The following is a 25,379-nucleotide window of genomic DNA, read 5'->3' as shown; positions in this document are numbered from 1 at the left end:
TATTTTTGATGGAGTCAGCAGCAGCTGAAGGATGATTACGGGCTGCTTGATAGATAGAATTCCCTTCTCACTGCATCTCTCTCTGTTTATAACGAGCCTTTCCATCACAGCAGACAAGTGTCAGTCAGTGAATTATTAGCAATAAACCAAAGACGCTTCCGTGTTGATGAAAGATGCTGCCAGATTTACCTTTTGCTGAGTGTCTGTCAGGCCCCACAGGAGATATATTGTTACTGAAGCTCTCGCTGATGAGCACAAAGCTTTACAACAGGCTGCACTCCGTCTGAAGGCAGACCACCTGAAAGGCTGACTGCATTTTTCAGAACAACACTGTGGTTCATAGACCTTATGCTGAATACTGCAGTATAGTATAAGTGTAGAAAAAATACAATGCTGTGAGCATACAACAAAGTATTTTGCCTGCAATTGAGCTTTAAAAAGACAAACAAGGGGAAATGGTACACAAAAGATACAGTTATTACTTTTTTAATGTTAAAATCTTAATTTGTGCACATACATACATACATATGACCCATTGTGAGCACAACATCTCAGGAACACCTTGAGGGAACTTCTTCAAATTTGGCACACATGTTCGCTTGGACTCAGTGATGAACTGATTAGATTTTTGTGGCCAGTGGTCAAGGGTCAAAGATTGTGACTTGGTTTGGCCAGACCATCCATCCCACTGAAGGGTAATTTGGAGGTTGTAGCCCTCCACTCAATGTACCTCTTTAATACTTTTTCACAGTACCTTCTTTTTGTTTTCATAAGAAGTGCCCACTTCTGATTTGCAGAGACTGAGAGCTGAGTTTGTCTTCATATAGCTCTGTCTGACAGCAGAAATCACGTTGGTATTCTCCTGGTGACGAACCACAGTCACAACAACACTGATTTTGGTGTGTGTTTGTGTGTGTGTGTGTGTGTGTGTGTGTGTGTGTGTGTTGCCGAGCATGAGACAAGCTGCCCTTTGCTTCATGAAACAAGTTTTGGCTTCTTGAGCATCAAAGTCAGCTCTGCACAATATTAAGATGGAGCACACGGTATATAAGGCTGTGATGAATGAGGGCATGACATAAAAATAATCAAAACTAAGTTGTTATACAGAGACTAGAGATACTAAAACACCCAGTCAAATTATGCATATATTATTGAATTGAGTTCAGTTAGGCTTCATTTTGAAAGCAGCCTGACTGAATGATGTGGCTTGGGTTGATTGTGCTTACTGTGATGAGTCCTGATCAACCTCCATCATAATCCCCTGTAATTTCAAAGATGGTCTTCTCTTATCCTGACATTCCTCTATCATTCTCAAATTTTTATTTTATTTTTTATTTTTTTGGCAAATATTGCGTTAAAGAAATTTCACAGTCAAAGGACATTCTGTCCAACACCCGTGGTTTGTGTTTGTGTCATCCTTGTGGCCAGAGGACATTGAAAAACACATTTACAGTCATGCTATATGAATATTACCTCTGCAGCTCACACCACCACATGTGGGTCTATCACCGAACACTGAAAGAGCGAGAGAATACGTGCACTTCTGACTGACACAGCAGCTGCAGCGCAGCGGTGGGGTGAGGTGTGCCTGTCGGTGTGGACTCGTCACGCAGTGGAGAACAGCATGAGTGGAGAGGAGGTGTGTGAGGGAAAGAAACAATTACGCCAGCCCTGCGTTCACACTCGGCACTCTGGCATGACTGAACTGTGCGAGCGACTTCCCTCTGCACCACCAGCAGTGTTGTGCTTCTGCTCGGCTCTCTGCACCAGACACACACACACACACACACTCTCTCTCTGTAAATTAAACCATAGTGCAGTCTTTTAAGCAACCAGTAGCTGTCTCAGCCTCTGTCTTAACCACTCACAAAGAGAAAGTATGAGGGAAAAAGAATGAAGAGGCAATAAAATCTGAGATGAAAGGGAAGGGAAAAAGTCATGAAGATGTGTGTGTGTGTGTGTGTGAGAAGCTTTTAAAGCAGTTGAACCTTGGATGAAAAGAGGCGGAGAGTATAAAGGCAGTGTCCTCCATTAGGAGCGAGGGACAGCGGTCAATAAAGGACACTCAGAGCTCCACCTCCTTCCCATGCTGAGAAGGAACTTGTGTGTGATGATGAGTGTGTCTAAATCCACCAGCAGCTGAACCAGTGTGCCAGCCTGCAACTCTTCCTCTCTGCCACAGCACACAGCAGCACTGCAGAGGATTTGGCAGCCCAGAGGATCTGTCGGAGTGGATACAGATTTCGGGGTGGGATAAACACTCATCTCAGGCTTGCACCTCGCTGTCAGCTTGTGGTCGCTCTGCTGCAACAGTGTTGAGATGGCTAGAAGGTGAAAAAGAAGAGGGGTCATCAGAAGCTGACTTTTTAAATTCTGAGAGTTTCTGAGTCGGCGGGGATTTGGTGTGCATGTGGGGTGGTGGGTGGACAGAAGTAGGCGCTTGGAGTGGAAACGTCAGTCCTTCACGCGTCTGTAAAAGATCTCCAGCGTCTCCGTCTTCCCCTCTGCGTCTTTTGGTGGCCTGCTCCCGTGTGGGCCAAGTGTGCAGGCATGGACCGAGGCTGAGTGGATGCTGCTGCCTGACAGGGAGTCTGTGAGACGGCCGTCCGTTCCTCCCCGCCCTGGTCCCCTTCATGCCGTGCTGTGGGCTGGGCCATCGCCGGAGAGCACAGCTTCCATATGTGAGTTTGTGGCTCTTATGCTGATTTATCACAAGGGTTACAGGAGAGAGTGTGCGTGAGGGAGATCAAGAGAAGCTGATGAAGCCAACAATTACCGGCATGTGTAGACTAATGAGCTTTATTATAATTGTTTCATCATGGGTTAGACTGTATGAATAATTCAGAGATGATTTTTGCAGGTGTTAGATAAAAACACACACAACTTTACTGAAAATGTTATTGTTGCTTTAAGGCACCAGACTGAATGATCAGAGGATGCTTGCCAGCTTTCTCCCTCAGTGCTGATCACTGTTCCCTGTTAGATCTCTAACCAGAACCAGTCTAGAGTCCTGCAGGATTTTAGCTGAAATATTTCAGCTGCCTGACAGTTTTCTGCAGAGCTCTGTTCTTGCCCTGCTTGCCGCCAGACACAATAAATCTTTTATTCCATATTTATTCTGGGTTTTGGACAGTGAGCTGAGGGTGTAATGTTTTTGAACACACGGGGTTCATACTGCAGGCACATGCTTGGTTGACAGTTCCACTTTATTGGGCTTTCGCTGTTTATCTCTTGTGTCCTTTGTGTTTTCTGGACTCAACAGCTGTGTAATGAAATGCAGTGAGAGGAAAATGGGGGTGTGTTTCTGCTAACAGGTATGTCTTGAACTGGGAAATTTGATGATACATGCATTTCGCTGTCCTTTGCATCCTTAAGTCTGTCATTCAGCTGCAGTTGGTTCCTGTAGACTACCTTGCTTATAGCTCAGTGGAAAACACGCTCTCTCTCTCTCTCTCTAATATCAATTGAATAGTGACAAAAATACTAGATGACTAGTACTGCAGATAAAGATGTTCCTCCCTAAATGGGTTATACCACTAGATGGCCATGTTACACTTTTACTCTCACTCCACACATACTGATACATAAATGCGTAAACACCCTATTTGCATGCAGAGAGAGAATGATTTAATGCCCTCAAGGCTCAGAAATAAAGTTGTCTGGTGTGTTTTTTTTTTTTTTTTTATTTCATTGTCTGTAATGAGATATGATGTCATCCCTAAATCAGAGATAGAAGCTCATAGGACAAACTGTGCTGAACCCAATTAGTGATAAAAGCTGTAGTTTGGCAAAAAAAAAAAAAAAAGCAGTGATATGTCATTATAAAAGGTCTGTTTGTTTTGCTTGTGTGGGGACAGACTTGCCCAATTTGACCATAATTATGGCATATTATAGTTCACATGTGTAATGATGCAATTGTAGAAACCATTGAAACAAACCTTGCAGTGCAGCTAGAGCTGAAGGTTGATCAGGAGGTTAATCAGCTTTCATTTGGCCGTGTTAATCATTGTTCAAGCAAAAATTGCCAAATATTTGCTTCTCAGTTTGCTACTTTGTTTCATGTGATATTAAGTATTTTTAGGTTTTGAGCTGCTGATTGACAAGGCATTTGAAAAATGCATTCTGGTCTTTGTGAAATTGTCATGAACATTTTCATTATTATCTTGCATTTCTTACATTTTAGCTGCACAAAAAATCCACTAAAGTGGATCTCTCAAAAGAATAATCAGCAGATTAATCATAAAAATACTTGTTACTTGTAGTCCTAAGTGTAGCCTCGATGTACATTAAGCTTTTTCTTTCAGGGGGCTGATCTTCCAAAAGGCATGGACTACCTGGATCCCTGCCAAAACAAAAAGAGAAACTTCATTGGTCCAATGAACATCAGTCCACCTGAAGGTTAGGCTGAAGCTGTGCCACCTGCTGTCTGGTCTCACACAGATTAAAACTAGTGGTATTTCAAAGCAGCTGTCTTCGACATGTGGAGTCAAACATTTCCAAATTTGTCACCGTGAAATGGAAATGTTAGCGGGAAACTATCGTATTTCATGATATGTAAGTTTTCAGTTGTGACATTTAATATCAACACATAGTGGACAACTTGTTAATAATGTTAGATAAAGATGTTGTGTTTTCGTTAATTAATTAATTAAATTAAGGCCAAGATGAAATCACCAGATGGTAGTTTGTCTGACCAACAGTCCACAACCTAAATTAATTTGTAATTAGGAATGTTGGGCATCTTTACTTAATCATTTCAGCTCTAATATACATGGACCTGGCCACATCACCAACTTACATGCTCATGTAAAGTTATCTGACTATAAGTTCACAAGGATCACCTGAAAACAACTCAAGGGTGCAAAATGGATTATGTGATACTGACAGCTGAACCAGTTGTGTTCTTTAATTTGGCCAAAGGAAGGTTGCTTTTCTTTGAAGGAGCCTGCGAAAAAGGACCAAGACTTGTAGGCCGATCATGACGTACACTGTCTAGAAATGTGAACTTCAGAGGGTCCAGCTTCCGAACTGGGACGCCAACTTTATCCCAGACGATGATGTGCAGACTGCTGTAGTTTGGTTACACAATCTGGTTTTGTGTGACACGCTGCAGTAAGCTGAATCAACATTTATTGTACAAATGAGTGAGCTTTAATTTAACTGATGAGTGGATTAGTGTAGGACCAGCTGTTGATACTCCACAAGCCCCATGTGTAAGGTATTTGCATGAAAACAAACCATTCATTGTGATGGAACATCTTTGGCAACATGTGTTTAATGTGTTTGTGTTTAATAACCATGCACAAACTAAGCATGTTGAAATTAATATAATGAGCAGAGTTAAAAGCTGAGTTTCCAGTTTACAGAGCACAGGGCCGTAACTGTAGCCAGTGCTGACCTTGAGAGGACCCTAGCTGCCGTGACTCGCTACTCTTGTTATGACACTGCTCTCACATGTTTCCAATATGGAGCACCAAAGAATCTGAAATGGGGTGGAACACAATTCCACTCTGGATGGAATGTGGAGCACGGAGCCCTGGCTGGATGGGACATCAGTCTGACAAACTGAATGGCCAGTCTAAGACCCTCCTCACGGAAACTCGGCTAATTGAAGATAGCAGGGCAGGTCTTACTTCATTCCCTGCTTTGTTTTCAAGGCTTTTCAGCTGAATCAGCAGCGGTAGCCAGTACTGCCTGTGCATTCAGTGAAGTCCAGTAGCATCCGGAGAACCAATGAACTGCACAGAAAATTCAACACGTTTCGCATGTGCAGTGCAGTGCAGTGCATTACAGTACACTTCTTATGATCAGTAATATTTTACAGGTGGCTTATAGATACATGGTTTTGCAGTCTGCTAATTGTCATTTACATTTAAAGCATGCTGCTTTGCATGTTGCCTAAACACCTGAATATATTTCTGGATGCATTAAAAACGAGACAAAGAGAGCTAGGCTACAGCTAGGCTAGCAGCTCTGCAAAGCTGTGTTTAGGCATAGTGGCGATGTGGGCTAAATGCTAACTTAAGCATACTAGCATGTGAGCCAATAGTACTCTGTTAAAATACTCCACTACAAGTAAAAGTCCTGCAGATAAAGCCTTACTTACTATTATTATTATCATTATGAATATTATTATTATTATTATTATTCGTAGTAATAGTATTATTATTAGTAAAATGTACAAAAATAATCAATGTGCAGTAAATTATTCATCATTCATTCATTCATTCTTTTTGTATGGAAAAATTTTATCAGAAAAATTACCAGTAACTGAAGCTGTCAGACAAAGTAGTGGAGTAAAAAGTACAATATTTAAATCTGAGATGTAGTAGAGTAATATGAAGTTCCATAAAATGGAAATAATACTTTGAATTTGTACTTTGTGCTTAGAGTCAGTACTTGAGTAAATGTGTTTAGTTACATTCTACCACTTCACAGAAAACCATAATTATTCCCAGACAATTCCAAGCTTTTGTGCGCTAGTGGTCAGCTAATTTCCCATGGTGAAAACTGGAATTCCCAGTTTTCCAGACTTTGGGATGCACGCCCAGGGTGGAGTGTCTGGCCAGCGCAGAGCAGACTGGAGCAGGGTTTCCTTGGCAGCCGTTGTGTGTTCTTTTGCTTCTCCAGAGAGAATGGAAATGTCCGGAAACTGAGCAGCTAATTGGCCACAGAGGCCCTTAGGAATGTCTTGGGTTTAGGTGGATTTTTACTGCTTTTGCATAATCCATCACCTCACTGTGGGACTGGAAAGTGTGATATGTATCTGCGAGGGCCTATGTAGAGCATAGCTTCACTCCAGCCTGGAAACACTGATGTCAGTGACACTGCGCTGAATCTGTGTACACAGACTCCAGTTCATTTAAGACAGAGCTGTGACAGTCTGAATTTTAAAACCTTCACTTTCCTGGAAACGGTGAAGTCATGGGAGAAAAGACGCAACCTGCTCCCAACAAAAGATACCCTATTATGTGGATGATGAATGATGAGGGTATTCCATCATGCTCTGATCAGTTTATCAATATGGATGGGCTTTCCACTTGTTTGCATATCTGGTTATCCTTTCTTTGGGGCATATTAATCACTTATTGTGGAATCCCAAGGTTATTATAATAATTTCCTGTATCTTTCTTACAAAATGTGCTGCTATATGGCCAGTGAGTATATATTGTGAGAAATTTATCCGTGTCTGCGGTTTTACAACCTGCTGCATGAGACCCATGCATATGAAGTAATTTGCTCCCTCTGGTGAAGGTTAATTTTAGTTGCATTTTTCTCCTCCTCCAAAACGTCACATAGGCTGCTTCGCTACTATCAGTGAAAAACAGCTGCTTTGAGGGCTGGAGTGCTGTCATCCATTGACGTGAGGCTTGCAGTTTCTGGCATAATAATATTCAGTAATTCCATTTACTAGCATTGCGTTACACCACGACACATGGCTTTAGGAAGATGTTGGTGCAGCTGTTGTATTTATTAACTGTCTCTGACACATAAGGTTTAGCTTAAGTCTCTCTTCAATTCAGGTTGACACCACAAATCCCCATATAACTCCCTATGTAGTATATTATTTTCCTGTGTCTGCTACCTTTATGTTGCATCACTTCCTTCCACTAACAACCTACACAAGGTATAGAATTTGTATAAAAATGGACAATCAAGCTATCATTAGAGAGATGAAGGAGCTGTGGGTTCAGCACACACCCATTAAACTGGCACCTCAGACAGTGAGGGTAGCCAGGCCAAATCGAGCATCACTTAAAACAGGAGCAGATGTTCTCTGAGGCCAATTAACAGCGGAGAGATGCAGACAACCTTGTGCACCAGAGGAGGGCTGCTGGCCCATATGGATACTAGAGACAATTAATTAGTGCGACAGACGTTAAAAATGGATCAGGAGCTTTATCAAGTACTCCTTTAAATCCCTGAACTCCACAGATTGGGTTTTAATTATATGTTGGGTATTTATTATCTGGTGGTTTTGGAGGGGCTGAAATAAGGTTAAGGTTTCAGAACATCAGTCAGACATCTTTCTGTACTATAAAGTATTTCGTACTAGTATTAGTACCTTATCTGTGGTTCAGTTCCATAAGGTAGTGGAACTTAAAGTGCAGCTGCTAACATCAGCAACATCCACGCTACTTGTCTCTTAGCAAAGAGGTACCATGACAACAGGTAGCAGCTGGGCAAGCAGACGCACCCCTGAGAGGGCGATGCAGGTAGGGAGAGAAGTGAGTAGAGGAAGGAAAGTGAGATTAAGTAGGTGGAGGATGAGACAGGAAAGAGGGGAGGGAAAAGAGTGGAGAAGCCACCCACAGTAGATGCAGACAAGGTCAGTTACCTTGAGTTGCCTTTTGCAGCTCCCTTTTTTGTGTTTTTTGTGTAGTTTGAGGTTTCAGTGACCTGCCAGTCTGTGGAGAGCCCTTTCCTCTCCTGCACCGAATCAGTGAGTTCATCCTAATGCTTCTATAAGCTCACCCTCGGGAGCCGGCCACAAAGATCTGCTCTGCGATTGGGCACGCGCTGAGGCTCAGCAGGGCGGGGTTAAACCTGCTGGGATGTTTCATATTCATACTCAGCATGAATACATAATCAGTCCACCGGGTCATTGTATGCTGTCAGGAGGAAAAGACTCTGACTTTGCTGGATGATTCTTATGTGATCTTGACTTTTTTTTTTTGTTTTTTTTGTTGCCACGTGACGGAAAACTTTGTCATCGTGCTCTTCTGCGTGAAGTGTGTTCTGATCCTGCTGACAGATGCTGGATTCGGTCAGAGCAGGCGAATTGGGCTTGCAGGTTTACAGGGTACATGATGACCTGTGGCTGAGTGCGACGTGCCCTCTGGCCATCACCCCTGATCCCGTTTGGACCTGCCCACACAACGGGCTGTGGGGCTAAAATCTGCTGAGGAGGGGGCTTCTCTCGCCATGTTACCGGCCTGCTCTCGTTGCCATGATCAAACAAACCAAGAATAAAAATGTCTCATGGGTAAGTGAGGTGTGTTGGTGGAGTTTTCTTCTCCATTTCTTGAACTTCTTACCCCACCATGTGGGGCTTTTTCTGCCTATGCTGTGCTCTGTTCAAAACAACTGGACGTCAGAGCAACATTTTGCATCACTATTGATACGATTTTCTGATTTAACAGATTATGTAGAGACTGTTAAAGTATATTCCCATTGGGTTTTGATGCTTTTGTGCCCAGTGACTATTCCAAAGAGAGGCTTAGAGATTTAGGTATTATATAACTACAAGCTACTACATGCCTACTTTATGAAATCTGGTTATCAGTCTGCCAACTCTGCCTGTGTTACAAGCAATATGATTGATGTTGATGAGTTGGAATTATAGATCAGGGCAAACCATAGCTGAGTCTTCAAGAAATTGCATAGCTGTTTGATTATAATCATAATAATGACAGTCCGTGAACTTGTATTTCCTATCATGTTGTCCAAGGTTTATCAGCGTGTGTGAGTTTGATATCTGATTCTTTGCCAGTGCAGACGGATCAGGGGAGATTAGCGTGAGAGTGGCTTTGCAAGGATGAAATCAGCTACTTGGGGGAAAAACGGGGGTTGGGGAGGAAAGATTGTGGTAGAGTTATAGTTTCTGTCTGTCTGTGGACATTTTCTCTCTCTCTCTCTGACTTTGCAGTCGCATGACCTCCAGCCTCTCAGCTCATCCTCTTTGTTACGTAATCTATTAACTTGACTTACTGTATGTCAGGTGCTAGTCATGGTGTGATGAACCTGAGGCACCATATGTTGTGCTCTCCTAAACGGGCATTCATGTTTGACACTGCAGTAACTTTGTATTTTTGTCCAGTGTGTTGTACATGTGCACATGTGCACAAATAGAAATGTACTTATGCCTTTTCCTCCGGAGGGAAACACTGCTCCACTTTTGCTCAACCCACCCATATGGTGCATATGTCACACTGCTGCTCTCTGAAGCCCAGCGCTATGTCCTTATAATGAACCTGATCATTCCTGCACACACAGAGCTGGAAAGTTGAGTAAAGTACCTCAGTGACTGAAATGTTGCAGTGCTGCCTCTCAGACTTAAGTGATGTGTAACGCGGCTGACTAGGCACAACAGAGCCTTAGAGTCTGAACAGTTTTTCAAAATTTTAATTTTGTGAATATTGTTTTCTTAAATAATTATGGCAGACCAAAGCAAATATACTTATTGCGGGGGAATAATGTAATGAAATTGAGAAAACTAGAGACCATTTTGCAATGGGATCACACCAGCCGCGATGTCTGTCAACATGTGCATGCTCTGCCTTCATTTTGATTTTAACCACACACCTGTAAAGTTTTGTGACCATATCTTTCACAGTTGTGACACTCTTGCATTCTTGCACTCTTGCAATCTGTCTACTGACACACAGACCTATAAACACCTACGAAAGTACTGATAAGTGTCTCCATGACCACGTTTTGCCATGATGGAACATAGACATGCAGGAAAGATGAAAACAATAGAAGCTATGCTAGTGTGGACGGGAATGATTGAAACTGTGAAACACAGTGATTTGAGACTTGAAAGGAATGTGGGTCAAGGGTGTAAAGTAGCCCACATTCCTTACTTGACACCCGTCTTCGAATTCACCCTTCATTTAGATCTCAACTAAAAGTTTTTCCGCACTGCACTTTTCACAGTTGTGCCGCGCTCGTCATATAAACAATAAATACAATGCACAAAAATAAAAACAATACCTGCTGCAAAAATGTGACTGGCCTCAACGTCACATAGAGAAAATCTAAACCGCCATTAGGAATCATCCTGTTATATTTAATATCCATGCTAAATTTAATGATAACATGTACAGATGTTTGTTGTAGAGCTGCTCTGAAGTGTTGGGTGGACAGTTAGACCAAACCAGATCTGGCCAAACAACTGTCATCCTCAGATGTCATTCATCCAGTACACAAATCAGTCTGCAGAAAATGTAGGTTTATGCAATGCAGTTGCATTGCCTCTTTAGTGCACTGATCCCAGGTATCTGTCCAATAAGCCTAATGACTTTTAGGGCCACATTCATAATTACATGTGTGGGCAGTACCAGGTGGATTAGGACTCCAGATGGTGCTGTTACTGCCTGCCTGACTGTCTGTCTGGCCAGCTGCAAGAGGTCATATGCTTTACTGTGGCGGTCAGCTCTCACACTGCAGCTGAGCAGCTCAGCATCACATAGACTCCCCATTTGTACTGAAGCTGGCTATCACAACACCAGCTATCTGTTATCAGGGTGCTGCTAGAGTTAAAAGGTATGTTTGTATGCTGTGTGTTTCTGTCAGGTTCTTGTAACGTTGGGCATGCAACAGATGTCACACTATCAAATTAAATCTTAATGCCCAGCCAGCTGAATGAAAACACTTCAGAGCGAACCATGACACCACAGAGCTTTAAGACTCAACTTTGTGTGTGTGTGTTCACTCATGCATGATAGTGTGTGTGTGATCTGCCTGAGAGACTCTTCACACCACATGAGGCATGACAGTTGCCATTGGAAGAGCTCTTGAGGATGACCACATCTCATTTCCTTTCCTCTGGATTTCACCCCGGCAGTGACACCAGTTGAATTTAAGAGCAACTTGCCAGGTTGAGCAGCAGTCTGTATTATCCCTCTTTCACTTAGGCAGAGGTCGGCTTTTTCTTTTTTTTTTTTTTTTTTTTTTTTTTAATGCCAGGCGTCAGCTGCTTGCACCCCTGGGTCATGGTACTCTGAACAAAACCAGGGGATTTGCATAATTCATTACAGTCGCTGTGGAACGGAGAGGCGACACAGGTGTTCCAGGCATTGTGGGAGAACGAGCATGTCTAAGAAGCCAAAGGTAAAAAAAAAAAAACAAACAAAAAAAAAAAAGAAAGAAAGGGAAAACCAAACAACACACAACCTGTTCTTGTATTTGTGTAAATCAGCAGCTTACCTTTCTATCCGGAGCTTGTAGTATTAGTAGTAGCGTTGGCTTGTTTTCTGAATGTTTTTCGGGATGCTTGTGGAATCTTTGCCTTGTGCACTTCTGTTTGTGACAACATCACAGTCTATATCATGTCTGTGAGGTCAGTTTATGTAGGCCTGTACTGTCGAAAATGCACTTTGTGTAAGTAGAGCTTAGTTTTTAATCATGGATTCATGTGGGACTGTGTATGCCTTTTAGTCCTGTAGAGAGACATTGATGATCCCAGGGCTTTTCTGTCGGTGAAAGAAAATCTGCAGGGTCATCTTTCTTTTTCCACGTGTAGATTCCTCCAACAGGTCTAGTGAAAGAGTCCTTTCCATGCAGCTAAATCCTATCTTTGAAAACTGATTTAGACCATTTTGAGCAGGATTATTTATTCTTTTGTCATCTGTTATAGAGTAGGAGAGTGTTTTCAAATCTATTGACTTCTGATTCCTGGATATTAAGCAATGTCTGCTTGTGACTAGTTCAACAAAAGTGAATCATCATAACGCATTGTGTACAAATGCATGCATTTCCTTATCGTGCAGTAGAGGTTTTAATATTAAACTGTGCATTGCTTTCAGCCACGTTTACGGGCTAGCACTCTTTTTCTCTGCTGCTTTTGTTGGTGCGTTACCCCAGAAAAGTAGTGAAGAACGTGTGTCCCTGTGTGGATGAATGACATAACCAAATGGGAACCCACTTGTAAAAACATTATTACATAGCGCTATTAGTGGTCAAAATTCCACAGGGGTCCATTAAGAGGTCAGATAATCCAGTAATTCACAAGAGAAAAAGCAGAGATTAGAGGAAAGTGCAAAAATAAATCCCCAGGTTTGCAACCAATGCTGTTGAGCACGGTTTCCTTTTCATATTAATTTACTACTACAATATCTTCCAAGGTATGAAACAGACTCTTAACAGTTTCCAACCATGTTTCATGTGAGTTCTTTTTTTCTAGTCTAAATCCTGGATTGGTTGAAAGGTCGACGCAGATTTAAATCTCCTTACTGAGAGAAGCAATCATTACAAAGTGAGTCGGGGGATCAAGTGGACACAAGCAATCGCCCCTGTGGGTGTTGTGTTCAGCGTGGATCACTCCTTTTCTCCTGTAATAATGTGCATACAGTACACAGAGGAGCATGTGACCTCAAAGCAGAGGATCATCTCAAGTTGAACTGCTCTTGAAAGCAATTAGACTGTGTTCAAATTAGGAGCTGCTGTGAGAGCAGCAGACAAAAAATGGCTTCATTAGTCCAGAAGTGTAGAGAAATCTGAATGCATCATGATGTCTTCAGAAAATTAGAAAAGACAACTTTTTAGTAGCCCATATGTTGATCTGAATGCAAGCATACAGTATGAAATAACTAGGACTTGAAAAACTTTAAACTGGTTATGGCGATAATAATTCTTAGATAAACTGAAGGAAATTAAAAACTTCTGTATTGCTTCTTATTTATTTGGTATGACTTAACTGTGAATAATTAGCAGATCATTTGAGCTTCCTTCCCTTTGCTATCTTAATGTTATGTAACTGGGAACATTTCCTGTAACCATGTAAGAGGACCTCCTTTACAGTAAACTGCAGTGATTAAAAGAAGCAAGATGCAATTTTTATATGTGTGTATGTGATGCATGGACATAAAATCTGGGTAGAAATTGGGTCTGATTGTTTTCTGTTTAAAAATCTGGGTATTTCTTGTTAGCTCCACCAATCAGGTCATGTTTTCACCAAGAACCCATTCAATTTTGGAGTGGATCCGAATCCTAGGATGTTTACACAAGCTATTTGTCACTTTCACAGAATGGGAATAGGATTTGATTGCCGTTTGCCCCTCCTTTCCGCTACACACATCTGAAGTGAGGAAGTTTTTGTATAAGGGTTTGGAGAGAAATGTGCATGTGTGTATCCGTAACCCAAAGCCCTAATCACTAAATTACCAGAGATCAGGCTTTCGTTTAACTGATTAAAAATGACCGGAGCCTCTCTCTGCTAGAACTGCTCATGTGCAGGATGATGATGGAGGCCTGTGTGCCTGTGTGACTTGATCTGCTCGCACTTCCATCATATCTGTGTGTCACCAGAGGGCAGGGGGGAGTCACAATATTGTGTGAGTGTGAAAGTCTGTTTGCATACAGTGTGTGAGTGTTTCAGCCTCTGCCTGTGTTTGCCTAGCCTGTGCGTGACTGTATTGGTCACAACGGTCCCAATTTGCCGGTTGAAGAGTTTTTCCTATGACTCCATGTGGGACAGCCGATGCGTTGATGTGTTCAGCGAGTGTGAAGTGACTCAGCAACACACACTTTGCTGCGGACGCCAAATGCTGTACACTGTTATACATGTCAGCGCTTCAGAAGTCATCAGCTTTTTGCTTCCAGTCGCTGTCCAGCAACTCTGAGATGGTCTTGATTCCTTTGGGCGTGCTTGACAAGTTTCCTTTGTCCCCACTGACTAAACACATCTTGGGAAGAGTAAGCTTTATTGAATTGATTTTAACTTCAGTCTTTGGTCTCAACTGGAAATGTGCTGTTCTGATACCACATTGATAGGCTGAGGCTTTAGACTTCCTTGCATGTTCATGTGAAAGGTCATTGCTTCTGATGAGCAGGTGGTACCTTGCATGTTATCCACTCCCACCCGTGTGTGAAGGTGTGTGTGAATGGATGGATGCTGGCTTGTGTTGTAAAGTCCTTTGAGTGGTCAGTCAGACTGGAAGAGTGCTACATAAGCTCAGTCTTTTTGCTGTACTTGGTACAGTATAGGTACTCCTGTGGGATCAGTTATACATGAAAGTGCAGGAGTTTTAGCCTCACGTGTGATGTGTGCGCAGGTTCGGTGCTATTCTTAGGTTCAGCACGCATGCTAGCAGGATGCCCTTTGGTAGAATGGAGGAAACGGCTCCACTCGCGTTGCTTAGAGAGGCAGCAGGAAGCAGAACAGCTGGGGCTCCTGCTTCTCTTTCCCATCCTCTGTCTCCATCTTTTTTTTCTTACTCCCCCATGTCGCTCTCTCTCTCTCTCTCTCTCTCTCTCTCTCTCTCTCTCTCATTTTCCCCACTTTCCTTTCTCTCATTGTTTGTAATTAGAGATGGTCCTGGGGCTGAAGTGGCCTGGCTTGTGTTGTATCTAGGTAACCTCAGTCAGATGTTGGCTACCGGCCCTTGGGGTTTCATTAGGTGCGAATCACAGTCTCATCAGGCCCAGCGTGGACTCTCCAGTCTTTATCTGGGTATTATGCATCAGAATCAGTATAGTCCTTTAAATTCAAGCTTGGTTGTCAATTTTCTTGGTACAGGTACAAAAATAGTACTTTTTTCTAATGCTGTTTTCCCTTATTCAACAAAATAAGCCACACATTTCAAATGTGTTGGTCTTTAAAGAACCAGTCCAGTTTTTTTTTTTTTAAATGTGCTTATATGCACATTGGCAAAAGTTAGATAAGAAGATTGATACTTGTGTCTGTGCTGTAAATATAGTCAGCAGCTGGTTATCTTAGATAAGAAATATCCCACCTGCTCTGTTCAAGTGTAATAAAATCCACCTCCCTTTGAATCCTACTAACTAATACAGTACATCTCATGAGTTTAATTTCTACAAAAGCAAAGTCGCCCTGCAACTCCTGGAAACTCCACAAAGTTTGGTGAATTGTTGCTTTTGCATGTTGGTTTTTGTATGAATCAAACAAACACAATATAAATTAGTGAACTTTAGAAGGTCTGTTGAATTTAATAGCTGTTGATGGATTTTGTTGCCTTTGGAAAAAGCAAAGCTAGCTGTTCTGTTTCCAGCTAACCAGCTGCTTGCTCCAGCTACATATTTATTGTACACATCTGAGAGTGTTGTAAATCCTCTCATCTGGCTCTCAGCTTGTCTTCACATAAAACTAAAAAATAAAAAGAGAACTGAAGTTTGAAAATTTCAGTTTAAACTCACAAAATTATGATTCCTGTGGAAATATTTGATCAAACAATAAGTAAACAAGACCAAGAAGCTCATCAAGAATTCAGTGCCGGCTTTCCACACAGTTTTTTATACTCATTGCTTTGGACACGTCAGGCGGTCCACAAAAAAAAACATTGGCTTTAGAATTCAGGCATTTAAATTACATGCAATGTCTTTTATTCTGGGGAAATTGAAAGATTTAAACCACCAGCACTTGAACTTCTCTTGGAGAGTTTAATTTGTTTAATAGCATTCTTGGCAAGGCAAAACGCCTTTGGAGGGATCCTTCTGATAGATCTTCGATGATCTAATTGTGATGTATTTTAGCCCATTAGTGATCTTTTTAAGTTTACTAAATGTACATAACATCATTTGTGTGAATCATAACCTGTTGTAATAACATATTTGACAGAAAGCAAAACACTGTTGATGTTGCTGGACGATGTTTATGTCTCTGGCAAGTTGCTCCGGGTCAGTATCAATCAATTATCTTCAATATCTGTCATTGTTTTGTCTTGTGTTATGATGTCTTCAGTGTTATGATCTTGTATTGATGTAACACAGATTAACTCATGATTTGCTTTAACACAGACAAGCCTGCTTGGCAGAGTGGAGAGGCTTTGTTTTGGACTGTTAAATAGTGAGTGATGGCCATTGTGGAGTCACATGAGGATGAATGTGTTGGAGGTGGAAGGGTCTGGTGGCAAGAGAAAATACAAGATTAAACAAAACTTAACAGCCATTTCCCATGCTTTTTGTGATTGTTATTTATATTAAAATACATTAAACTAAAATAGCTACAACAATGCGGAGTGCAGAACTGTATTTTCTTTAGATGGTGGTAATTCAGAAAAAATCATCTCTTCATCATCTTTATATGCACATCATGTAAGGCTTTCAGGAGAATGTGAATGAAAAAAGACAATGTCTGCACACGTACCCCATTTCTCTAAAGATTGATTCTTTTATTTCTCAGCCTTATTGTAACTTTAACTCGCCAACATACAGTGCACTGCTGACTGAACAGCTATATCTGCACATGGGAGAATTGTTGCTGTTTTGTGGTGGAATGAAAACATATTAAATTTGGCCCAAACATCAGCAACTGCAATGCTACCCCGATGTTGTTAATTTCAAGTCTATTTGGTGCATATTGTACACTTACTTAGTCGGTTCACCAGGTTGTTGTTACAATGTACTCAAATACAAGAGCCCTGCAATAAATCCCGCCTCTTTGAAGGTCATAATATTTGCTTTTTGTGTTGTTATTTTGGAGGCTGCAGTTCATTGTACTGTTGAACTACAGTTATTCTGAGAGGTTTAGGTTTTAGCGAGTGTAAACTAAATATTATAAACTTTATGAATGTAGGATTTATTGCAGGCAAAATATAGATAAGCAGAGTCTGAATTTAGTCTACTGGCACTGTCTTTATACTGTACAAGGTGACTCTTTGCAACCATGCAATGAAAGGAAACAACTGTTGGCTGTCTGTTTTTTGTTTTGTTTTTTTTTTCTTCTTCCAAATGACCCACACTGGGATGTTGTATTGATCCCCCCTCATGGTCCAATTACTGTATGCTGGTTTTGTAAGCTATCTTCGTTGGCCTTTGTGTGCTTGCAAGAGTGAATGCCTGCTGACGTCACTCTGTGCATGTACACTGATCGATAAGCCAAAGGCAGAGCCAGCGCTCATTGCCCAGCACAGAGTGAGAGGACATTGATCCATCAAATCCCATTCAGAGAGCCCATTCAGAGAGAGCTGCTTTGCTGTCGGCAGTGAAGAATGCTATTAAATCATTATGCTACAGAGCTTATACAAAATAAATCAACTTATCTGGACAATAGCTTTATTTGCTGTGGTTAATTTGACATATTGAAAACAGTATGTGCTTATGGAAGCTTTTATTTAAAACCCATTACACACATTAAACACAGTAAACTTTACTAGTAGCTTCAGCAAAAATCCTGGCACAGACTAAAAATCAATAACCGTACAGCAATTTTAAAGCATTGTTTTAATTAAGTGGCATCTGGAAATCATTCAAAGTGTTTGCCAGTCATTATCATAATCTCCTTTTTTTTTTTTTTTTTTTAAATGCTTTTATTGTTTTGCTGTATGTAGCAGACTTCACATGCAGAAGTCATTTTTAGTGAGCCTCTGATCAGCTGTCATCACACTCAGCATGTGGAGGTTTTTGCCTCTAGGGCTGAATTTAATTAGAATCTGCTTTTCACCTTCATTTACCTTGACCTCTTTTTGCCACTGAATGGTTTGAATTGGACTACAAACCATGATTATATTTCATGGTTGAAAAGCAGAGTTACTGATACAGTAGTCAGGTTTTGAAGCTGTTGAATGGAGCCAGGCTGGAGGTTTCCCTATTTCCAGCCTTTATGCTAAGCTAAGCTAACCAGCTTTTAGCTTCTTACTTAATCTTCTCATCTAGCTCTATTTTTTTTCTTTACTTTTGTAGGAAGTTTTGTTTTTAAAATATTGTTTTCATACAGTAATAATAATGTTTATTTATTTAGCATATTTATCAGAAAAACTCTTATACTAAAACTATAATAGGTTATGTTATATATTGACTAAATTTTCCAGTGTGATTTATTTTCTCGAGACAAGACAAGATAATGTGAAGAGTTTTATTTGGAACTGATGCACCATGACTTGAAACCTTTGTCCTGATGCCATGAAGATAGCTATCCCTCAGTTTGTCACGTGCCGAGCACGCACCCTGGATGATAATCCTCAGAAAGGGGTTAACCCTGATCAAACACAATATAATCCAGGATTTAAACTGGGCTGTCCAGAAAACATTTCTCCCCACTGAAAAATACAAATCTGGGTTTTACTGAGATGTCAAATTTAGTCCAGGGCTTGTAGTTTTATATACCAGTTATATGATCTCACAGTTTAGACAAAAAAAAGTAACTGACAATTCAGTTCTCCTGTGTGCTATTCAGTTAGTACAGAATATTTTTCCAGTGACATAGCTACATTCCACTGTTTTTATAACAGGAAAATGAGTTATGGTTTCATTTTGTTGACTTGTGAGTCAGCCGTGGCAATTTCCAGCTCATGTTTTGACTCATGTTTTACAGGTTTAATAGAATATTTAACTTGCTCAGCCTACGTGAGCTCTGACGTCACAGCAACTTGATTAAAAAACACACATCACAGCTTCAGAGCGTCCGATGTCAGATAAGAGATGGATCTGCAGGAGGTTCTGTGAAGTGTATGTGCTTTTTTTATTTAACAGAAACCACTACAGCTTGTCAGTTACAGGAGCACCAGCTACATTACACTGGATCTCTGACTGGTAATAGAAACATGTCACTTGATTACTAAACCAACTTTTATATGACTTTGATTTTATAGATGCAACCGTTTGTAGTGTGTCACGGGCTATTTTTTTTTACAAACTTACTTCCTTTTGTCTTATTTTTCTAGGTAATTCCAAAACAAGCAAACTGTGTGCCACCAAATGACTGAACGGAAAGTTTCAATGGCTTTGGTCCCCTTGATGATGAAAGCAAATATGGCATTTCGTCGATGTAGTGAAGATAATTACTTCCTGACATTTTGGTCTCGGCAACATGTGTTGAGACTATACAGTGAGTTCAGATCCGATCTTCCTCTTCTCATAGTGTAACCTCTTCTAAGGCAAAGCGGAACACATGTAAACTCCCCAAGATCACACACTCGCACACAGACATAAAAAGCTTCTGCAGCTGCTTTTGGTGCTTTCTGGAATTTTCAGGTCGGCCCTGTTGGCCAGAGATCTTACTTCCTAACTAGCTGTGTGTGTGTGAAACAGAGAGAGTGTGTATATGTGTGTGTGGGAGGGGAGGGGAGAGGGGCAGGGGGGCTTGTTTTTGGGGCTGGAAGACGGTCGCAGCTCTCCGAAGGAGTGTTCTCCCAGCGTGGGAAAGACGCTTGTCTTTTCTTTGCCTCTCAGGGACTAAAGTAGGCCAAAGAAGGGCTGAGAGGAACTTACTTCTCTCCTCTGGCTCTAACTTTTTTTTTTTTTTTGTTGCAAAGCCGTTCCTCTCTGGAGCTGGGACGAGGGTGTTTGTAGGAGCGAAGCAGTCAGGCTGGTAGGAGTTTGTGTGCCCCGAGAGGAGATGGGCAGCAGCTGAGGGGATTTTCTCCCAGCCGTGCTGAAAAGCACAGAGTCGGGTAGGGCAGAAATGTATCACTCCGGCAGTGAGGAGTCAGATCTGGTAAGTATGAGTAAACCTGCTTTCTGCTACTTAAACAGTATCCTTTCACACTTTTTTGAGCCTTACTCAGCAGTGCCTCTCAGTCGTCTTCTCTCTACCTTGTGAACAAAGAGGAATGTCTTGGAGTGCAGGAGAATGGAGGTTATTAGAGCAGGATTTAAAGGGGTGTAATCATACGTTTTCTATTTTTCCTCCTCGTCACTTTACCTGAAAGTTAGTGCGAGTCCCGCTCAAGCACGCTGTGACTCTCGGTGTGTGGTGTCTTTTGAAACAAAAACGCTCATTAACACATCTTGTCTGAATTTGCTTGCACTGCTGCATGACCACTACTAGCTTAAAGTGGGGAGCTGAAACAGTGGTTAACAAGCAGGGAGAGCGAAAGAAAGTAAACATCTGGGCTTAGCTTGGTCCTTCATGTACAGAGACCGGTAGAGAGCACAAAACTTAGCTGTGACCTGGAGCAAAAGCTGAAGTTTTTTTCTCTTTGCCACATGAGCCAAACAAAGAATCTCTGCAGTGTTTTTATAACAGTAGTGCAGAAATTAAGCATCAGGAGTTTAGATGAGTGGATGTCACATCCATGCAAGTTTCTTGTTAGTTAGTTTTTCAGACGTTTCCTGTTCTCTCCCTCTCCCTCTCTCTCTCTCTGTCTGTGAATGATATCATAGTAAAATTCCAGAGATTTTCTGGTGTTAGCAATCTGTGATTGTCATCAGCCCCACCCTTATTATAATCAGTTTCCAAAAGTCTGAAAACAAGTCAACACATAAAGGTCACTAACAAAAAACTGTTCAAAGCTGCAGAAGTTTGAGGTCTAGTTGAGATAGCAGATGTGTCAGGCTGTCTCAAGGAAATATGCAGAGAATCATCCACAAGACACCCAGAATGTGTTATGACCGTGCAGCCCTAAGAATCATCTTGGGTTTGCGTGGAAACATTTCTTCCTTCTGAGTAAACAATGTAGTGCTTCATTGAAGAGCTGAAACACGATGATACAGAATGTATTTTGCATGATACTGTTCCACTGTGTGGAATGGGAAAAGGGGAACAAAATGGGACCGTATGTTATGGGGTTTTAACCGGTCTGAAATAATATCAACTAAACAGTTTAGTTAAGTGATATTAGTGCGACAGAATTAGTGTTGTGTGTCCATGTCTCCATGCAGCAGATACCGTTGTGTATCTTGTAGTTGATTTCTAGTTGTGGGTATATGAGATTCAGCATGATTAGCTGCTCTCTGCTGCTCAATCTATCTGTCTAAGATGTACTCCTACATCTCAGTCCTATGAACTCAGGTACCCCTTCATCAACACCATCATTTATGCTCCACATTTATTCATTTGCGTGTATGGGATGTTATTTAACTATTAATCATATACGAGTAGATATAAGACTTGATGTTGTTTTCTTACAATTGTCAAATTTTACTTTGATTGTGGTTTCCATTCATACTGCAACTACATGGAGTCATAAATGCTGGATGCTCCAACAATTTATCCATTATATTTAGTGATCTTTTCCTATCCGTTCCTTTTATTTGTTTCAGTTATTTATCCAATTCTTTTTTTTATTATTATTATTTTTTTTCCCAATTAGTAGAACTACTCTACAATCTGTCGTCTTACCCACTGTGATACGAATCTGTGAAACTGACATAAAGTAAGGGTGTTCCAATTGATTGGCCATTGAACTTTATCAGCCAATATTTGTTATGATAGAACAAAAAAATCCATACTGAAATTGGCTGGAGGGGAACTTGTTAGATGTAAGCAGCCTGTGAGCAACAGAGTCCTGTGTGCTGTTTGGCTAAGGGAGCTAAAAACATGCAGTGCAGCTGAGCACACAACAGGACTTAGAGTTTCTGTTCAGAGGAACATGTTTGTCAGTGATCTGTAGTTTAATTTGAGAACACAACATGTTTACAGTTAATAAATGTGCAGTTGAGTGTAGTTTGCAGGTTAAAGTACTGAGTTTGGAGTTACAGACGCTTTACACCAGTGTACATTTTGCCAAACTTCAGTACAATCAGTGACCAAGTGGTGGAGCAGGGGCTTCACGGCACATAAACTCACTACGGTACCTTTATTATGTTAATAGTTTAACTGATTTTTCAAGCAAAATACCAAATATTCAATCAATTTATGTGCTCAAATGAACACTGTTCGATGCTTTTATTTGTCATTTATGACCATAAACATTTCTTGACAAAATGAATTATCAATGAACCAAGAAAATATCCAACAAAATAATTGGTAGCAGCACTACCAATCATAGCTCATTTCAACAACTACTCCAATAAATACATCACATGTTTGGAGATACATAGTTTTCACAAGACATAAACCAGTTAAATGTAACCTGATGTGATTAGAGATGTTTTTTTTCTTTTTTTTGATCACTGAAATCTGGGAAATCCCCGTGCCTCTTGGCGACAACATCCATATTTTTCATAAATCACAAATTTAGCTAGGAACTGGTCCAGACTGTATAATTCATCTCTGTATAAAATAAAATAAATGAAGCTGAAATCATTTTACTCGAGCACAGTGCCATTTGCAGGATGGTATGTTTTGCTCCATTGAAGATGGTGAGCTGCTTGTTCTGCTCTCTTAGTCAGTTCTCATCAATCATCCACAGCCTGCTTCATACACCAGGAAACTGCCAGAATATTGATGACGCAAGCACAAGATAGCAGCACACAGCAGCCTCTGGCCTCTTTTACTGTGTCCCCCTGATCAGCTATCATCCTATTATGGTGCTGTGTTTCCACAGAGGGAACTGAGAGGGACGGAGCTGCGAGATAAACTACATCTCGCTGTGAGAGGGGATTCACTCTTAACAAGAGCAATGCCCCTCAAGGGACTGCTGCTGCTGGTTGCAGGTAATACGTACTGGAGGTAAACGGATTAGCACATAATTTGCAGTTGCAGTGGTCCTGTGACCCTGCTTTTGTCTTGCCATAAAGTTGCAGGGATTTACAGCAGTAAAATAGAATTGAAGCAAACATTCAAATGGTACATGTTCACTTGGAAGTCCTATTATTAAAACAGCATTCTTAAATGTCACCAGTATTTTGAGCCAATCTGTGAGTTGGTCATTTTTCATATGCTAGTGGCAGTGTCAGTTGATTGACCACTGTGGTCCAGGCTGGAATAACTCGGCAACTATGAGGTGGATTCCCGTGTAATTAGGCACAGACGTTGGTGTTCCCCGGAGGATGAGTCCTAATGTTGGTGATCCTTTGACCTTTTGTCTAGAAAGATTCACATGTCAGTGTTTTGATTTATCCAATGCTTTGGTTTGTGACTGAATATCTGGAAAGCTAATGACATTCCCACCATCCTCAACTGTACTTTTTGTTCAGTTCTCCTTATTAAATGTTTGCATGCTAACCAGTCTTCCCGCCACAACTGTACAGGCCTGGCTGGATGCCAAGCCAATGCTAACATGATGACAGATTCAGTGTTTTGGTGATTTTAGCTGAGCCAGGCCAAAGGATATATGGCTAAAACAGATTACTGATGTGTTTTGTCCTCAGTGTTCTTCGTGAAGTTTGCTGGAAGTAATGTAATGTAGCACGATGTGTTTTATGTCCCTTGAACACTGTGCCAGATTCCTTTTAAATGCTACATCGCTTGTCAGCAAATGATCATAACTTAGGAGGCACTTTGGCATGCAGTTAACACACCAGTCATAACTTAGGTTTTAATGAAAGCTCAACTCCTGGCATTTGCTCCTTGTGTTCTTCACCACTGCTTTGAAAGAAAGAAAAAAACAGGAGTAACAGACAAACCACCTTTAAAATGAACATATTTTCTTTTTAAACGGTGTTGTGTTGGTGGGTGTAATTTATGCCGATGTGAAGAGTTAATGTGGATTTCTAAAAATCCAGCACAAGGCCAAAAGCAGTCAATTAAGGGAACGCTGCAAAGTATGTTTCTTTCTGCATTATTTTTCATTTAAAATTAAATTAAAACATTTTCCGTTTTTGCCATTACATCTCACTTCAGCAACTTGAATTTAATCTGTGCTCAGATCTTAGCCGTATGCGCAAAGGCTTGTAAATTTATCTGTCGTGGCATATCTAATTTGCCAAGTGATTGGTTTCTAAGTTTCTAGCTAGCAACTGTGCGCACTGGGATCGTGTGACTGACAGCCAGTAAGTCCATCACCTCTATGGGATGATGCACTTATCTAATGCACTGGCTCGTGGAATGCTGGGTAAACACTTTTTTCATAGCCCTGTCAGTGTCACCTTGACGACCATACGGCCAATCCCTCTTTTGCCACGACAGAGGGATCATTAGTGCCCCCCTCCCCCGGCTCTCTCCCCGGTTCCCTCTCACAGACACTTTCTTTTTATTTCACAGATGTGAAGACAGTCTGTTTCTCTTTCACTAACTTGCTTACTTTGTATTCATTCCTCTGTTCTGTGTTGAGTATTAGCAGCCATCCCTTGTAGCAGTGTCACATCTCTCACTCTTGGCTGTCATGTCTGCTCTCATTGTCTCTGATGAAGGAGATGCTGTTTGTGTACCGATCATTTAATTGACTTTGTGTTGCACTGAGTGAAGTGGCAGTGATGGACAGATGGCTGGGAAAAGAGGCTTTGGTTCCAGCCAAGAATGAGTCATGCCAAGCCTGAAACTGCGAGCACACTCGCTCAGCCCATTGTCAGCCCGCTGCAGTCACCCACAGTCCATCAGCTAGAACTGAACATGACTTGGCACAAGCAGTAATCTTCATTTATCAGTTATGATGCATGTGAGGTATACTGTGCGATCTGACCACACTTACCGATTTGAATCACTGCTTGTGCTTTTCTGAATTTTGGCTGATGTGCTCATTAGCTTATGGGTCTTTTATGATGAAGTTCATTACATCTTCGAGTTTATTTTAGGATTACTGGTGGATAAAGTTTACAGACAGCAGAGTAAACCAGCCACTGAGAGATAAATGTTCAAATTCACCAGCCACTCAATAGTAAATTTTTATTTTTTTGTTTGGAATCTACCAGCTTCTTTCATATTTTGCAATTATCTGGCTGAGGCTAATGTATGTCATTTTTACCTAATAATGCTACTAAATGAAAAGATGTGGGATCTCCGCAGTAGTTAAAATGTGATAGAGACATGGATGTGTGTACGAAATTTCAAGGCAAGCCGTCTGATATCTGAAAGACATTTCATTCATAAACGCACATGTCAGTCTCATGGTTTAAAAATTAGGGATCACCAAAGTCATTACTGTACGTCCTCTGGC

At 41.1% G+C, this 25,379-nt stretch overlaps 1 protein-coding gene across 8 annotated transcripts in view; it reads left to right on the top strand.

Moving 5' to 3' along the window:
* cacnb2a (calcium channel, voltage-dependent, beta 2a) overlaps nucleotides 1–25,379 on the top strand; it is a 61,902-nt gene that overhangs the window by 7,753 nt on the left and 28,770 nt on the right. For 2 of the 8 annotated variants that reach the window (XM_046370785.1, XM_046370788.1), the window contains exon 3: nucleotides 4,305–4,398. The exons of 5 other annotated variants lie outside the window; for them this stretch is intronic. Coding sequence is in view for 1 of the 3 variants with exons in the window: in XM_046370783.1 (XP_046226739.1) it covers nucleotides 20,084–20,116 (33 nt within the window). In the remaining 2 variants the exon portion in view is untranslated. Of the gene's footprint in view, nucleotides 1–4,304; nucleotides 4,399–19,791; nucleotides 20,117–25,379 lie in introns of those variants that run through there. One more of the 8 variants, XM_046370783.1, reaches the window with a different exon arrangement.

Source organism: Scatophagus argus, chromosome 18 (assembly GCF_020382885.2).
Source record: "Scatophagus argus isolate fScaArg1 chromosome 18, fScaArg1.pri, whole genome shotgun sequence".
Classification (NCBI taxonomy): domain Eukaryota; kingdom Metazoa; phylum Chordata; class Actinopteri; family Scatophagidae; genus Scatophagus; species Scatophagus argus.
This window is presented reverse-complemented; position numbering and strand designations above follow the sequence as displayed.